Source organism: Phyllostomus discolor, chromosome 12 (genome assembly GCF_004126475.2).
Source record: "Phyllostomus discolor isolate MPI-MPIP mPhyDis1 chromosome 12, mPhyDis1.pri.v3, whole genome shotgun sequence".
NCBI classification, from domain to species: Eukaryota; Metazoa; Chordata; class Mammalia; order Chiroptera; family Phyllostomidae; genus Phyllostomus; species Phyllostomus discolor.
Window position 1 is genome coordinate 28,596,309 of NC_040914.2, and position 17,515 is coordinate 28,613,823.

A 17,515-nucleotide genomic window follows, 5' to 3' on the forward strand; every position below is an offset into this window, starting at 1 on the left:
CTGCTTTTTTTTCCCCTGTGTGCTATATTTGTTCTTCAGCTTACAGGGCGCAAGCTGCCCACAGTTTTCTCCAAGTCCATGTTTCTTGGCCTCCAGTTCTTAGGTGTCCAAAGATGGAACCACCAACCTGTGTTGGAGGGTGTCATTTGTTTTTAAAAGGTATATCTATATACTTTTACATGTAACTCTAAAAATACATATACATAGTAGTAGAATAAATAATTGTACTTTTGTACAAGATGTTCCTCTGTTGAGATGCTTCTGTGAAGGTCGATAAATGGCCGCTGACTGAGGGCTCTGAAGGCCCTGCCTGGGACCTTTCCCCCTCCTGCGCATCACAAAAGGGTGGGATCAATACTTAGACTGCCTGCTGCTTCTGTGCATTTGCTAATTTACTGACATGGTCCAGTGGGCAGACAGAACACAGTGTACTTGCCCACCTGACCTGACACTGGGACCCTCCTGGTGGCTTGGTGGGTGGCAGCATCATCCCCATATGCTAAGTTTGGGGCTTGGATCCCCAGTCAGGGCACTGATAAGAATCAAGCAATGCATGCATAAATGAGTGGAGAAACAAATCCATCCCTCTGCTGTTTCTCTAAAATCAACTAATAAAAATAAATACATGTCACTTGATTTATAAAGAATCTGTGTTTAGAAAGTTAACCCCATGAGTCAGACAGAAGCCCTGTGGGAGGTGGTGGGGAGAAAGCAGGTATTTCTTTGACTGGACTTGGCAACCCTGCTCTTCTGGATTGCACCCCAAACAGCCCAAGAGCCTGGACGCTTCAAGGTTTGAGGCAGTGAGGTGAGTTTTTCTCATTTCAATTATTATTCTTTCATCCTGCAGGATAAACTGAAGAATTTTCTGAAGTAATGAACAGAAAGGTCACTGAGAGCTGATTGCCCTGGGGAAATCCTTACAGTTTCTTCTTTTTTAAAAAAATATTTATTTATTTTTAGAGAGGGGAAGGGAGGGAGAAAGAGAAGGAGTGAAAAATCGATATGTGGTTCCCTCTCACATGCCTCCAGTTAGAGACCTGGCCTGCAACCCAGGCATGTGCCCTGACTGGGAATCGAACTGGTGACCATTTGGTTCGCAGTCTGGCACTCACTTCACTGAGCCACACCAGCCAGGGTTAAAGTTCCATTTACAGGCTGAATTTGGGCCCCTCCACATGGGTCTCTGGATCTCAAATGATCTTTCTGTAAATGACCTACATGTCTGCTAGTTGTGGGAAGGGTCACAATAGCTACAAACATCTGTTACAGGGGAGAGACCCCGGTCTGGCCCCCCTCTGACACTGAGCTTGGTCCTCAGTTCTTGTCTCACTTGCAAGAGTCGAATTCAAAGGAGTGCAAATATGTTTGATGGAAATGAAATAACACATTTATTTAGGAGAAACATACAGCACAAAGCTGCAAGCAGGCCCCCGTGCTGTTCTGAATGCCCTATGTATAGAGGAAGTAAAGTAACTTTATTAGTACATTTGTTGGTAAATTTGTTGTGTACACTTGAGCGCAGGCTACAAGTGGGCATTCAGCTAATCTGAACGTGCTGACTATTGGGGATCAGGTGTTACATACTTCAGTTTCTAGGTTCCCCTCCTCTGGCTTCTAAACCTTGGGGATAATGTACAGATACAAAGGCTTTCTTTCTCAGCTAGAAAAGGCTATTTGTCTTAGTGAAATTGCTATAGAGGTTCCCTTTCCCAGCACACAGAGTCTCAAGAACTCCCCTCTTCCTGAGCAATTTTTACTTGTGATGTTTGGAAAGCCCGACAGTCTTAGCGGACTAGGGTGAAGACTGCTGAATCAGCGGGGTGAGATGTGTCATTCTGCCCCTCCCTGCCTTAGATTTCTAACTGTCCAACCTGACATTCCCCCCTCAAGCACTGGAACTCAAATATTTGGGCACTTTGGGGTCACAAATGCTGAGGCTACTTCCTGCTATAAAGACACATTGATACGTCTTTGGGCTCCATTCCTTTGCCCACTGTTCAAGAAGGTGGAGGGAAGTGCCTGCACATTGGTCTGTGATAGATATCCTGAGCCTGGGATTCCAGGGGTTGATAGTAATTACTGTGTCCTGGAGAGGATAACATTGACAAAAGGGTTAGTGGAGCAAACAACCTGGAACTCTGTCTGACAAGGGTTAAATCCAATAGGGATAGAAAAATTCCTTTCATGGGGAGGAGCCTGAGCATATTGACAGGCTGGTAGAAAGCATGTTAGGAATATGAGAAAGGCAATTCTATTAAGACCTAGTTGTGTTATTTATCTGTAACAGGTTTTTTGTCTCTTGAAGAGGACTTTGAGGGTCTCAATGGCCTCATAAGCATATGTCTCAGGCTGTGGTTCCTGTGGGGACTTACAAGACACAGGTTTAATGTGAGATAGGTGGACCTAGGGGCTATTCCTGTGAGCTTTGCTGTAGTTGGGGTGTTGAGTAGGACCCGAAGTGGACCCTTTCATCTGGGTCATAGTTGAAACTTAGAATAGTAGTTCTTCTAGGTTTTTTAGATAGACTATGGCTCCTGGTTTGACTTGTATGTGTTGGTGGACTTAAGTTTGTTTCTATATTTTGTAATGCCTTTTGTATTTTCCCTAGATTAATGGTGGAAGAGAATTTAGTGTATTACATGTTTATAGCCCAGGTCCTCTGTGGGGGGAATAGGTAAGTATATCATTTACATATCTGATTACTAGGCTATCCCCTCAATTGACAGGCCCCTTAAGTCCTCTGCTGATGCTTGCCTCAGTAAAAGAGGGCTGTCCCTAAATCTCTGAGGGAGGTCAGCCCAGGTTAGTTGTGGCTTATGTCTCTGTGAATCTGTCTATTTAAAGGGAAAGAGCAAGTCCTGATTATAGGCTTTTCTGCTACTGCTAGGATGATGCAGGATTGTATGGAGAGGCCTCCAGAGAAGGAATTAAGGGCACAGTAGGTGGCCCTAGTACTCAAAAGAAAGTTACTGTCCTATCTGCCATATCCATGTACACCGTAGGCTCCAGTCCAATAATGGCAGCCTCCTCAGGTAGGGCTGGCTGGGACCGGTGGCTTTAGTCCTGAGTCACTATTTGCAAGGCAGTGGCAGTACAGCAAGGCCTTCATGTGAAGTACTCCAGTGGGACAGACAGAGCACAGTGTACTTACCCACCTGGCTTGAAACTGGGTCCCTCCTGGTGGCCCAGTTGGTAAAGAATTGCCCTGATATGCCCAGGTTGCAGTTTCAATCTCCAGTCAGGACGCATACAAGAAAAAAATGAATCCTTCAATGAGTGGAGCAAAAAAAAAAAAAAAAATCAGTGTCTCTCCCTCTCTCTCAAATTAATTAATTAATTAAAATGTGAAGTAGATTCTTCTCCTTGTGGGATGATCTTTACTTACAAGAGTTTTCACTTGTTGCCACACAGGTCCCCCACCCATGGTGTGGTCTCCCTGCAGAGTCTTACCCAACAGGGATTCCATGATCATGGGTGACTCAGCTGGGCAGACCATGGGCTGCACCCAGACAACAGAAGGACTTGATTCAGCTCACTCAGTTTATTTTCAACTTAAAGAGTTGTTCACCTTAAGTCATTGAAATATTTTACATTTACAAGCACCACACTTTATCCATTTAATCCTTCAGGAAAAAAATCATAGAATATTTGGTTGCCCTGGTTGGTGTGGCTCAGTGGACTGAGCATCGGACTGCACACCGAAAAGTTCTCCAGTTCTATTCCCCATCAGGGCACATACCTGGGTTGTGGGCAATGTCCAAAGTTGGTGGCATGCAAGAGGCAACCAACTGATGTTTCTCTCACACATCAATGCTTCTCTCCTTGTTCTCTCTCCTTTACCCCCTCTCTAATAAAATGTTTAAAAAAATCTGTTATGTGCCAAGACTACTCCCAAGAGGTGGAGACTCAGAGGTGTACTGTAAAACTACATTCCCCCATCACCCATGGACATGGACAACTGTGGGGACTGTCTGTGGGAAGGGGGGTGCTGTGGGGAGGGGTCAAAACAGGAATAATTGGGACAACTGTAATAGCATAAACAATTTTAAAAATTTAGCCCTGGCTGGTGTAGCTCAGCAGATTAAGTGTGGGCTGCAAACCAAAGGGTTGCCAGTTTGAATCCCAGTCAGGGCACATGCCTGAGTTGTGGGCCAGGTCCCCAGTGGGTGCCACGTGAAAGACAACCACACACTGATGTTTCCCTACCTCTCTTTCTCCCTCCCTTCCCCTCTTTCTAAAACTAAATAAAATCTATTTAAAAATTAAAAAATTTTAAAATGAAAATACAAAGAAACAATCCCCAGAGCCACCGCAGCGCTCACATTGCAGGGCACATTCCGCTCAGGCTCCCGAGGACAGTGATGTGGTGAAGAGACACACTGGTTATGGGAGGATTGGGGGCGGCCAGGGGTCGGGGGAGGTCTCTTATGTCCATGTCATCTTCTTCCTGGATCCTAGTTAGCCGCCAAAGGGTGAGTGTTAGAGCCTCTGGGCAATACCTAGGCAGATCAGAAAAACTGTGGATTCAGGCTGGAAGGTCTTCTCTAGCCTGGAGGGATGTATCCATTAAGACAGTGGGTGTGGTGAGGATGACCTGATAAATTCCTTCCCAGTGACTCGTGCTTCTGAGGGTGTCCTTAGCAGGACCCAGTGCTTCAGTTCTAGGAGGGTGGGAGCTAGGGTGCCTTATGCTGGTTTAGGGAGAACCTTGCTGGCATGTTCCTACAGGAGCTGCCTGGTTAGGGCAAGAGTGGGGAGGTAGTCTCCAAGTGGGGAGTGGGAATTCGGAAAATTAACAAGCAGGAAGGGCCTGCCATACATAAGTTGAAAGGGGCTAAGGAAGGTGGGTGCCCATGGAGTGGCTCGGATTCTGGTGAGTGCTTAGGAGAGAAGAGAATGTGAAGTTTTCACTGAAAATTTAGTGTGGTAGCTACTTCCTGTGTGATTTGAGATATAAAGATAGGGCCATTATCAGATTGTGTGGAGGTAGGGACCCCAAACCAGGAAACATGGTCCGATAGGATGTGGGTTACCTTAGCTGCCTTTTCCGAAGTGGTAGGAAAGGCTTCTGCCCACCCCGAGAAGTCACCTACTAGGGTTAGGAGGTATTTGTGCTTTTTAATGGGGAGCACATGAGTAAAGTCAATTTGCCAGCCCTGTCCGGGAACCTGACCCCTAGAGTGAGGGAGGAGGTCTAATCCTTCCTTTCGAGGATGCCTGGCTGCACGTGTGCTGCTGGGTGGTGCCCTGCAGCATGGAGGCCAGGTGAGGGCAGGTGACCAAAGGGGTGAGGAATTTTAATAGTGGCCTAAATCCTGCATGGAACTGTTCAAGGGCTTGTTCCTTCTGTTTACTAGGGGGTATTAGCCGTCCTCCAGATGTGAGCCAAGTCCCTTCCCACACAACCCCCCTCCATCACGGGTTAGTGACTGGATTTCTTCAATTGTGTACTGAGGAATAACAGAGGAAATGGCTAACTGCTGATGCTCTGGGGTCTCTATGGCTGCAGCTCCCTTGGCCTGTCAGTCAGCTTCTTCATTTCCTAGTGCGGTATCTGAGGATGGGCCTTGACGGCCCTGGCAGTGGATGACTGCCACTTGGGAGACCTCCTGTGCCTTTTGTAAGAGTTTGGAGATCAGGTCAGCATTTGTGATGGGGGATCCCTTAGTCATGAGAAACCTCTCTGTCCAGGTTGCTGTGTTTGAGTGTAGAATGTGGTAGGCATAGTGGAAATCAGGATAAATATTTGTTTTGTGTGAGTGCCAGGGCTTGTATTAATGTAGTAAGTTCAGTCCATTGGGATGAGGTTTTGGAGGGAGAGAGCTCTGGATTCTGTTATTTGGATGTGAGTGACTTTTGCACATCCTGCCTTTCTTTTTCCCTGGTGAAAAAAGAGCTGCCATCAATGACCCAGGTGTTGTCTGGGTCGGGTAGGGGTGTTTAGAGATGCAGGAAAAGGGGTCAGGCAAGGGGAGGAGTGGCCGGGTTGACTGTGGGACATCTCGCGACTGTTATGTGGGGGGCTTGCAGTAGAGTAAGGAAAGTTTGCTGGAGTTGGGCGGGGTGGAGGAATTTTTCTGCCTGACTGGATATTAGATCAGAAGTAGCATGAGGAGAATATACAGTTATTGGTTGAGAGTAGGTCAGCTTTTCTGCCTTGAGGGTGATGGCAGCTGTTGCAGCTAATGCTCTGAGGCAAGTAGGCCACCCTTGGGCTGTGGGGTCTAGTTGTTTGGATCAATAGGCTAGGATCTTTAGGTCTGGGCCTGACTTCTGTTCTGAGGGACCTAGAGCAATGCCCTGTATTTGGTCTGTGTACAGGATGAAGGGTTTATTGAGATCAGAGAGGACCAGAGCAGGGGCTTTGGTGAGAGCCCCCTTTCACTCCCGGAAGGGGCATTCAATGGGCTTCCCAAGCAGTAGTAGCTCCTGTAGGGTCATTTTATTGCCTCATATAATGGCTTGGCCAGAATGCCGAAGCTTGGGATCCAATTCCTAAAGTATCCAGCCAGGCCCAGGAAGGAGAGGAGGTCTGGCTTAGTAGTAGGGACTGGCATTGAGACTGTTAGTGTTTGTCTCTCTGGTGTCATTCCCTTCTCAGAAGATGTTAGGGTAGAACCTAGGTAGGTGACTGATGTCTGTGATGTTTGAGACTCTTGGGCTCTATGCCAATCCCTACTACTTTTGATATTCTGGTTGTCCTAGATAATTTAGGAGTTTAGTGGTGTTTTGTTGAGTCTGGTAAGGATGTGCTGCATGGTAGGCGGTCATCTACACATTGTAGGAGAGTAGAGGGGGACAGATCAATGTTGAGCAGGTCACAGGCTCATGCCTGGCCAAACAGGTGGGTGCTGGCTTGGAACCCTTGCGGGAGGACGGTCCAGGTTAACTGTTGGGAGTGATGTGTGTCTGTGTGTGTCCAGATGACAGCAAATAGGTCTTGGGAGTCAGGGTGTAAGGGGATGGTAAAGAAGGTGTCTTTAAAGTCTAGGACAGAGTAGTGGGTAGTAGAGGGTCATATGAGGGAGAGAATAGTGTAGGGTTCAGGGCTACTGGATGTATAGAAATTACAGCCAGGTTAATGATTCGTAGGTCTTGGACTAAGCAGTAAGTTCCATTAGATTTTTTTACTGGTAAAATTGGGGTGTTATAGGGGGAATTAGTCGGTGGGAGAAGTCCTGCCTACAAGAGGTGAGTAATTGTAGTTTAAGTCCTCGCAGTGCTTTGAGGGGTATTGGGTATTGAGACTTGACTGGGTTTTGGGTAATCCTTACATGTAGTTGTTACAGAACCCACCCCACCCCCGCCCCTGGGGGTCTTGTTATTCTATGGTTCTTTTTGCCCCAGGCAGATTAGAACTGTGGCTCTCAATGCCAGGGTTTGGTAGAAAGGAAAGGAACTATTTATTCAAAAGTTATACAGGTTCGGAATAATGGCAGAATGTTGCTGTTAAATCCCAAAGTCCCTTTAAAATACACACACACACACACACACACACACACACACATACACAAAGTCCTGCCTCCCCATGCCAACCCAGGCCAGTCAGGGGTACTGTATTTCAGGAAATGAAAACAGAAGTCCATAGCTTGGCCAGGCTCCCATTCTTAATCCAAAACCACATGGCACTTCCTTATGGCGGGCCACAGGAGCACTGATTTCTTTCAAACCACGTGGCCAAGAGAGAGTGCTCCACACAGCTGCCACATCTTGCTTTCCTGCTTTCTCAGCCATGTGGTAAAGAGCACCCCCTCCACTCCCAAACCACAAGGTAAAAAGCTCCAGCATGGCTGCCATACTTGGGAGTAAATCCTGGTGCAGATCTTCCCTGATAACCCCATTTCCAACTCCTCCCACACTGGGTTACGCTGGTCTGGTGTCTTCTGCCTTTCTCAGCTGCCACTGTTAGTCTTGGTGGGTGTGGCCGTGTGACACAGGAGCTGCCTCCAAGCTGCTCTCCCAGGCACAGGAAGCCCCTCTGACTACTTCGCATCACAGGTTAGAGTCATACCCATTTCCCCAGCTCCGAGTGCAGCACAACTTTTAACGTTACTTGAAACACTGGCCCAGTTCTTCAGCTATGCAAAGTAGCTCTTGATAGACCTCCTCTGGTCTCCTCATCCCCCAAATAGTGGCTAGGAGGATTTTCTCCATTTTGGGGGAACTCTAGCTCAGTACCCTATTTCATAATGACTGGTTCATGGTGGCTGGCAATGACTGGGGTTTCAGTGTTCCATACCTCCAGATTAACAGAGTGGTGGGGGGCAGTGGGCTAGGGGTGCATCTGTTAGAAAAAGAAGGAAAATACCTTGCAAGTTTTGAGGAGAAGGAATGAGTCTTTGGGCCTTAAGCCTGGCAAGAATGTCTCTTCTAAGAACTGGTGCAGGGCAGCGTGGGAGGACCAGGAACGAGTGAGCAGATAAGTGGTCCGCTAGTGAACAGGGTAGGAGAGGGGTAGCTAATGGCTGTGAGGCTATACCATCCACTCCTACTATTGAGACAGAGGAATGGGTTGTTGGCCCAGAGTATTCATGGAGAGCAGAGTAAGCGGCCCTCATGTTGATGAGAAAAGACATTGGCTTACCTGCTACTGACAGAGTTACCCAGGGTTCCATCCTATTGATTACGGTGGGGCTGTGTGTGGTTCCCGGGCACCATCAGTCTTCTGCCACTAATCCCAGAAGGTCCAGGAGTTCGAAACCAGGAGTCCAATCAGAGTGGATAACCGATACCCCCTTGCCTTGAGAGGCCTAGGAGCAGTCGGACTTCCAGTGGCCCTCTAGTTTGCACAGCGGACATGGCTACAAAGGGGCTCGATGGTTTGGACATTGCTTGGCTCAATGCCTGTGTTTCCCCACTTAAAACAGGTCCCCGGAAGGGTTCTTCCATTTTGTCTGGGGAAATCTTGGGTCTCTTTTAAGGCTGAGGCATGTAGCTGGTAGGCCTGGTTATGGGACCTGGCCTTAGCTTCCTCCCTTTGTCTTTCCTGGTGGGCTTTTTCATTATCTCTGTTGTTGAAAACCCTAAAAGCTAGATTAACTAGCTTATTCTGGCTAGTTTGAGGGCCTGCCTCTAATTTTTGGAGCTTTTGGCATATGTCTGGAGCCGATTTGGGAGATAAAAACACATAGGAAGGGGTACGGTGCCATCCAGGGAGCCTGGGTTCAGATTAGTAAAACGTTGGAGGACTTCCCGCAGTCTAACAAGAAAGGTGGTAGGCCCTGGCTGGTGTGTCTCAGTGGACTGAGCACTGGCCTGTGAACCAAAGGGTCACTGGTTCGATTCCCAGTCAGCACACATGCCTGGATTGTGGGCCAGGTCCCCAATAGGGGGTGTGTGAAAAGCAACCACACATTGATGTTTCTCTCCCTCTCTTTCTCCCTCCCTTCCCCTTTCTAAAAATAAATAAATAATTTTTTTAAAAAAAGAAAAAGCACAAGATCCGTAGGGGAATAAGGGAGGGGTTAGTCTCTTGTTCTTCTGGACTGTTGCCTCAGGGTTTCAGAATGTCAGTCAGGACCACACATTAGGTAAAGGGCCAGGCTGTTCCCAGGTGCAGAAAGGTCAGTCTGACCACCAGCCATTGTGGCTGGAGCCGGATATCTATTGCGCAAGATGGGCGTTTCCATTAAGTCAAGGGCTGTCAAGCCAGTCGGGATAACTGAGTTATGAGCAGGCAGGCTGGACGGAGAAGCTTGCCTGACCCTTTCACCCTGCCCCAGGGAAGAGGGCAGCAGGAGGAAGTTAGTATTGCACTGAGTAGGCAAGCGCAATGCTAGCAAGATGAATGGATAGGGGAAAAGCCCTCCTATCCCCTTCGGATAGCTGATTGGGGCTGGGACCAGGGAAGGTGGACACGTGGACTGTAGAGGTCAGAACGGAGGCCGGAACTAGGTGCTGGAGGGGAAAACTAGCCTGTCAGTCTAGCCTGGGAAAAGAAGCGATTGGTCTGTGTGTAGAATTCCTCAGCACGCACGAGTTTGGGAAGTTAATTGAGCATTTAGACCTTCCCACACCTGAAAGTAATATAAACCCAGGGTAAGGAACTTTCTTTTGCCACTCTGATGAACGTACTGCCTGGTGACTTGGCAGGACCTTGAGGCCCTGGAAGTGTCCTGGCCGAAGTCGGGGCCTGCGGGTTCCAGGAGGGAACCTGGAACAGGACAGTGGCCAGGAGCGAGCTGACCTGCCCGGGTGACTGTTCAGCAGCACCTGAAGTTCCCAAAAGATGGTATTTTGAATTGGAGTTGGAGCCCTGGGCGTTGCCTTCTGTTCTGGTCTGGTTGGGGACGGCTGGGTTTTCCCTCGGGTTTTCTGGAGGTTTTCATTCAGATGCTGGGCTTTGAGCATCTGAATGAAAACCCTCTTCCCTTTCTCACCAGCCTCTGCCTCTAGAGCTTGCTTATTGGGGCGACGGCAGCGGAACCTCCCCCTTTGGTTCTGTAACAGTAACAGGCCCTGAAAAAGAGCTGGCACTTAGCGCCAAGGGCCGGTACTTCTTTTCTGGTTACAATCCTTCGTTGTCTTGCGTCTCTGCACCTCTTACAAATTTTCTCTAAGTCAGCACGACTATCGGGATTTCTGGGTGGACGCAGGTTCTCTCCGGAGGGGCTACAACGTCTTTGCCCTCCTCCACCCCGCCTTCTAAATCCAGGTGCCGCGAGGGCTTCTGGGACCTGTAGCCCAGCCGCGGTTTCTGGAATTCGGGTCGTTGCCGCGGTGTTCGGCTGCAAAGCCGAAGCGATGGCGGTGGCGTGTTGGATTCTGGGAAGTGTAGTCGGCGCGCCCGCGCACGCGCAGTGTGGCCGGGACGTGTTCCCTGTGAACATGCATGCGTGTCTCTCTGACTGTTTTCTAGTGGGTGCGTCTGTCCTGTCTGTATTGTGTGTCAGGCCTCGACCTGGTCTCTCACTGTGCCTTTCTCTTTCTCCCTCTGCACACAGTCTGCCCTTCCCCCGGTCACCATGGGCACTGGAAGGATGACCACCCAGCCGTTGACCACGAAGGCATTGGTGAGTCATGGCACCCTCTTGCACCTCCTTCCGTAGGGTCCGGCTTCTGCGCAGAGATGACTCTCACCCACTCCGCCAACCCTCATGCCTCTCTCCACCCGCCTGGGACTGTCCACCCTGAGTTGGGAAAGTACTGTCCTGCCACTGGCGTTTTTCTACCACAGGGGACAGGATAGCTCAGGAGTACCTGTCCTACCCTGGGGGCTCTCAGGAGACACCAGTGGGCACCTGGGAAGTGGCGACTTAAACATATTCTATGAAGTGTGACAGAGGCCCCGGGCAGTACGTGCTGGGCAAGGGGCCATGAGAAGTGGGCAGGTGGCACTGAATGCCCAGGGAACTGGAGGGGGATGGGAGGAGGACGCCTGTGGTGAGGGACACGTGAATGTCCCTGGCTGTGGCCATGATTTTATGTTTTAGTGGGTGGCTGTTTGTGGTATTTTTCTCTAAATTTTCTTCTATGGAAGAAATACTTCAGAAATGTGTGTGTGTGTGTGTGTGTGTGTGTATGCATGCATGCACACACACAGATGTAACTCGGTTAGAGGATCATCTTGATATGCCGAGGTTGTGGGTTCCATCTCTGGCCAGGGCACATATGAAAGCAACCAATGAATTCATCAATAAGTGGGACAACTCTTGTTTCTCTCTGTCTTTCAAATCAATATATTTTATATAAAAACATATTGTATTATATATAATGTATTATATATGTATAGAAAATGGCTGTCATTGTTTCATGTTGGCAGTTGCTGGTTGCTTATTCTGATCATTGAATATTAATAACAAATGGTATAAACTAACCTTGTCGTAGCCCTGGCTCGTGTAATTCAGTGGATTGAGTGCCCACCTGTGAACCAAAGGGTCGCTGGTTTGATTTCCAACCAGGGCACATGCCTGAGTTGTGGGCCAGGTCCCCAGTAGGGGGCACGTGAGAGGCAACCACACATTGATGTTTCTCTCCCTCCCTCCCTTCCTCTTCTCTAAAAATAAATAAATCTTAAAAAAATAATTAACCTTATTGTAGATGACAACTGATGTAATGTGATGTCTTTCTGAGTAGCATCGTTTGTGGTATTAATGAGGCTTATTTCTGGTGGAAAATGTTTATTCGCCATTTACGTGGGTAGGCAAATTATCCTGTGCTTTGCTGGTCCTCAGGAATCTTAATATTCTTGAAAGGTTTTTTTTAAAGATTTTATTTATTTATTTTTAGAGAGAAGGGAATGAAGAGAGAAAGAGAGGGAGAAAAACATCAATGTTTTGGGGGAACAATTAGTTGCCCCCTGTATGTGCTCCAAGTGGGGACTACACACTCAACCTTTGGTTGTACAGACAAAACTCCAAAGAGCTGAGTCACCTGGCCAGAGCCAGACATTTTTTATCAATGGAATCACACAACACGTGGTTTTTCTATCTGGCTGCTTTCCCTGACTATCATGTTTTTGATGTTCCTCTATTTCATGGCTGTATGCTATTCCTCTGTACAGGCAGGCTGTGTGTCTGCGTTTATGTGGTGGTGGACATTGGGTTGTTTCCACTTTTTGGTTGTTACTAGCATTGCTGCTGTGAATGTTCATGTACCGTTTTGTCTTTGAACTTCTCATTTCTCTAGGGTGTGGGAGTAGAAATTAACAGGTCCTTTGATAACAGTATGTTTAACCACTTAGGGAATGATCTGACTGTTTCCAATGTGGCTACACCATGATATCTCCACTGTTCTCTTCTCTGTGATCATTGCCTTGGTTTCCCCCTTTACCATCATCGTTTAGGACTTCCTCATGGTTGTCATTTTTGTGTGGTTGGCATTTAGGGGTTCAATTTTTTTTTCTTGATCTCTTTTAGTGTAATTACATTCTGACTTTTCTAAAAATAGAGCCTGCCCTGGTGATAACATTGTCCTGTACACCAAAATGTTGAGGGTTCCATCTCTGGTTGGGGCACCTGCACAAGGCAAACAAATCATAACCTCTCTGTCTCTCTCTCTCTCTTACCCTGTCTTCCTCTCCCTCTAAAATCAACAAAAATATCCGGGGGTGAGGATTTAAATAAAAATGGAGCCTGATTTCTGTTCTGTGTAACTGGGTGAGGTTTTTCTACGGGGAAGTGGTTTGTGCCATTAGACAAGAACCCAAAACAGATGGAGCCCTGGAAGGAGTGGCCTCAGACACGTGCCCACAGAGCACTCAGAGGGTTTTGGTGGACTTGGAGCTAAGCCCGGTTTCTAGGGGATCTCCTGACCCTTCTGAGGCAGGGTCCTGTGTCTCAACTCCACACCCTTGCTGTTTTGTGTGGACTCCCAGACACCTAGGACCTTCTCTGGATTTCAGCCTGTCCCAGGCCGGGCTTGGTGCATGGAGCCTGCTCGGGAACAGTTTCATTGAGGAAGTTCATTTAGGCAGGCACTTAGGGAAGATTTTAGCAAGTTATATTTAAAAAACTAAAATGAAATAATTACAACAATAAAGGACTGGAGGAACCTTTGGGAGGTAATAAAGTAAAAGATATAGTTTTCATTTTTACCAATAACTTTATTGGTTTGGATATTTGGAGTATGTCGGTTATCTCCCACTATTGGTTTCTAACAGGAAGAGGCCAGGGGTGCTGTTAAACATCTTCCAATACATAAGACAGTGTCACAGCAAAGAATTATTTGGGCAAAACGTCAGCAGTACCAAGAACTTAGCAAATCACTTTTGATACATTCGATCAGTCATGACAGCTTTTCCATACAGTGCAGAAATTTCCTTTTGCATTTCAGTTGCATTTTTACTTTTCCTGGAATAATAAAGCATAAAACACCAGAAATGTTGCATATTTTCTTCCATCTTCACTATTAAAATGGCTGCACAAAAATTAACTAATTTTGAAAAGTTTTTTATAAAATGCATGCTGATAATGCACACTGATGAGACAGCTGTCACAATATAATCTAACACACTTATTTTGAATGAAGATAGACAACTAAACACGGCTAGAGCTATCATACGGAACAAATGTAATGGACTTTTTGGCCAATACAGTACTTCAAAATTTATCAGATCTTATACCTCTACAATGTGCAGCTTGTAGTATACCAATCATACCTTAATAAAGTAGTTCCTTAAAAAGAAATTATTCCCCTGGCCATGTGGCACAGATGTTGAGAGCATCTTCCTGTGCAGTAAAAGGTTGCAGGTTTGGCTCGGGGCATGTTCGGAAATCAGTTGATTGATGTTTGTCATGTCGATGTTTCACTGTCTCCCTCTTTCTTTCCCTTAACTCAATAAACATACAGAAAAGAATTACAAAAAAAAGAAACTTTTCCCTCTCCCTTACCAAAGGATGAATGGGGCAAAGCATAAAAAAATGGTAATATAAAATAAGAATAAGGAACATATTAAAAAGCTATATGAAATGTCCTACTAATCAGATGAAAAGAGCAATAATTGACACTTCTGAGGTCTTCCTGCAGCCATACCACACTGTGGAATCACAGACATGTGACCTCATTTAACCTCATAGCAACTACAGAGTGGGGTATTGTTACTAGGAGGTCCATTGAATTAAGGGGCTCAGAAAGTTTAAGACAGTTGTCTGAGGAAACACATCTGAGGGGGTTGGGGATAGAGGCAGAAATTCATTGCAGGCTTCCAAGCCCAGTCGGTGAACCACTGACTGCCCCCATACTGCTCCCTCATCACATGGTTGTGGTCCCAAGACAGAGGCAGCCAAGGTGAGCCCAGAGTCCCTGGCAGGCACTTGGAGCACAGAGGGATTGGGCCGCAGGTGAGGCCTCCTTTTAGGGAGGGTGAACCGTGGTTCATGGTCCATGACAGACATGTTACTCTGCTTGAGTGAGGGGCTGCCCTAACCAAGCACCAGAGAAAGGGAGGCTTAAACAACAGGAATCAGTTTTCCCACAGTTCTGGGGTGTGGAAGTTGGAGTTCAGGCCTCAGCAGCACACTGTCCCCTCTGAAGGGGCCAGGGAAGGGCCTATTCCCAGCATGACTCCCAGCTTCTGCTGGTCCAGGGCCTCATGTCACTATAACGTCATTTGCACATGACATGTCCCTGCATACAGGTCGCTGCATCCAAACTTCTCCTTTTTATAAGGACATCAGTCCTATGGCCTTAAGGGCCACCCTTCCCCAGTGTAATCTCTGTGATCTTAATACAGTACACCTGCTCCTAAATCAGGTCCCATCCTGAGGTGCTGAGGGTAGGCACTTCCACACAGGAACTGAATACAAAACTGAACTGGTAACATGGTTTAGATTAAACCTGGCTCCATAGAATCACCTGTGAATGACAGGTGTCCTTACTGCTGAGGTGATGACATTGTCATCATGTCCTCTCATCGTCTACCACATGCTGGGCCATGTTCATTTCATGCACGGGGTAATGGCATCAGTGTCCTCAGTGCTAAATCTGCCATATGAGCCTCAGGTTTTGACCCACCTGTCCCCACCTGGAATCTCCCCCCAAGGACCCAACCACAGACCACAGCTTCCAGCTTCCCAGATGCCCCGTGGTGCTGCCATTGCTCAGACCTGTCACGATGGCATCGGCTAGATTGCAGTCCCATTATGAGGCTTCCATCTGACAGGTGTGAAGTGATATTTCATTGTGGGTTTAATTTTCAGCTCTCTGATGATTAGTGATGTTGAATATTTTTTCATAGGTTTGTTGGTCATATTCATGTCCTCTATGGAGATGTGTCCGGGCCCTTTGCCCATTGTATAAGTGGATTGTTTCTGTTTCTGGTGAGCAGCCTCTAGTTTATTTGCCCATCCAAGGACCATCCAGTGTGCTTAGGCACTGAGGACACTGAGGGGTCAGGCCCCTCAGAGCTCCGCACCTTGTTGACACCATATCAAGTGCATCTTGTGTGCCTTCCTGATCCTTTCGGCCCTTCTGGCTGCATGTCTCAACCTCTGTGCAGAGGGCCCTGTGGTGACTGGTGTACGCTTCCTCTTACAGGGGTCGGTGACATTCAGGGATGTGATGGTGGACTTCACCCAGGAGGAATGGCAGCAGCTGAAGCCTGCGCAGAAGGACCTGTACAGGGATGTGATGATGGAGATCTACTGGAACCTGGTCTCACTGGGTAAGGGGGCAGCTTCACTGCATTATCACCACCTGCCTGTCACTTCAGGATGACACACAGATAGAAAAGGTGGACAGATCTGACTTGGTAGGACATTCAAATTACTTGAAGCTAAAAGTAAAGTTGATAGGTGATGAAGTGGGGAAGAGTATTTACTGCATGCATAACAGTCAGAGGATTATAAATACATAAACAGCTCTTAGGAATAAATGAGAAAAAGACTGAATGAATGATAGAGAGATGGACCTAGCTTATCAGCCTGCCATTCCCAGATGTAGATATGTGTGGAGTTACACTTTACACAAGATTTATAAACCTTACTAATAGTCAAAGAAGTACTAATTGAGTCACAGAAATATAGTTCTTGCCCATGATGTACACAGAGATGAAAAAGAATACCATCCCTGGCCTAGTGTGGCTCATTTTGTTATCCCGTAAACCAAAAGGTTGTGACTGATCCCCAGATGGGTACTTAGAGGAAGCAACGATCCATGTTCCTCTCTCTCATCAATTTTCTCTTTCTCTTTCTCTCTCCTCATGTCTTCTTCCTCACCCACTTCCTCACTCTGAGGATATCCTTGGGTGAGGCATAAAAAAAGAAAGTAACATCATCCTGTATTATGAGGGTGCAGGGAAAGGGACTTCCTTTTAGGAGCATGAGGTTGGGACAACTCATTTGTAAGACAATTTGGTGTTTTCAACCAAATTTCAAATGACTCCATTTCTAGAATATGAGAAACATGGATGGATTGCCAACTGCATGGCCTCAACTGGGGACCTGGCCCACAACCAGCCATGCGCCCCAACAGGGAATCAAACCTGCAACCTCTTACTGGTGCCCAGTAGGCCTCAGATTATTCCTCAGGAGAGCTTAGAGGGTGGGTGTCTTAGCTGGGGCATTTATTTAGGAGGCGTCAGCAGGGAGGAGGAACACAAATCCGGCTTCCCAATGCTCAGGGTAGGGGTCCCAAACTCAGGCGTTATGGGGACAATAGAAGCTTGAATGGGGGAAGGAGAATAACTGTTTACCACTCCCACTTTCTTTCTTACGATAAGGAAAGAGGGCTTCATGTGGGTGGATCTTCACTTTATTAAGTAGATTTTTGTTTAAGATTTCACATTTTAAATGTTGGGGGGAACCCTGATGTCTATATGCAGAGTCCAGAACTTGGGATAGACCCCTATGTGGGAACAGTGATTGAGGATCCCATGGGACACGCACAGGAGGGGACTGGAGCAGCTGCAGTCAGCAGGGAAGGGCGAGTGTGCAAAGAGGAGGGTGAGGGGTCAGCAGCCAGGGCCAGGACACTCCTGGGCAGCATAGTAAGGTGGGAGCCTGGCTAGCCTGTGAGAACAGTTAGCACACCCACAAGAGAGTCAGCCCTTATGTACTGCTTCTAATTACAGTCA

The 17,515-nt window shown here is 47.3% G+C and overlaps 1 protein-coding gene and 1 non-coding gene across 2 annotated transcripts in view; one reads left to right on the forward strand and one right to left on the reverse strand.

The window, feature by feature from the left end:
• LOC114510883 (zinc finger protein 420-like) overlaps positions 1 to 17,515 on the forward strand; it is a 297,564-nt gene that overhangs the window by 252,670 nt on the left and 27,379 nt on the right. Inside the window, exon 3 of the mRNA XM_036013538.1 lies at positions 15,979 to 16,105. Coding sequence (XP_035869431.1) covers positions 15,979 to 16,105 — 127 coding nt within the window. The remainder of the gene's footprint in view (positions 1 to 15,978; positions 16,106 to 17,515) is intronic.
• Positions 16 to 140, reverse strand: LOC114511796. Its single transcript, XR_003685761.1, has one exon. It is a non-coding gene; the product is annotated as a small nucleolar RNA SNORA38 (small nucleolar RNA).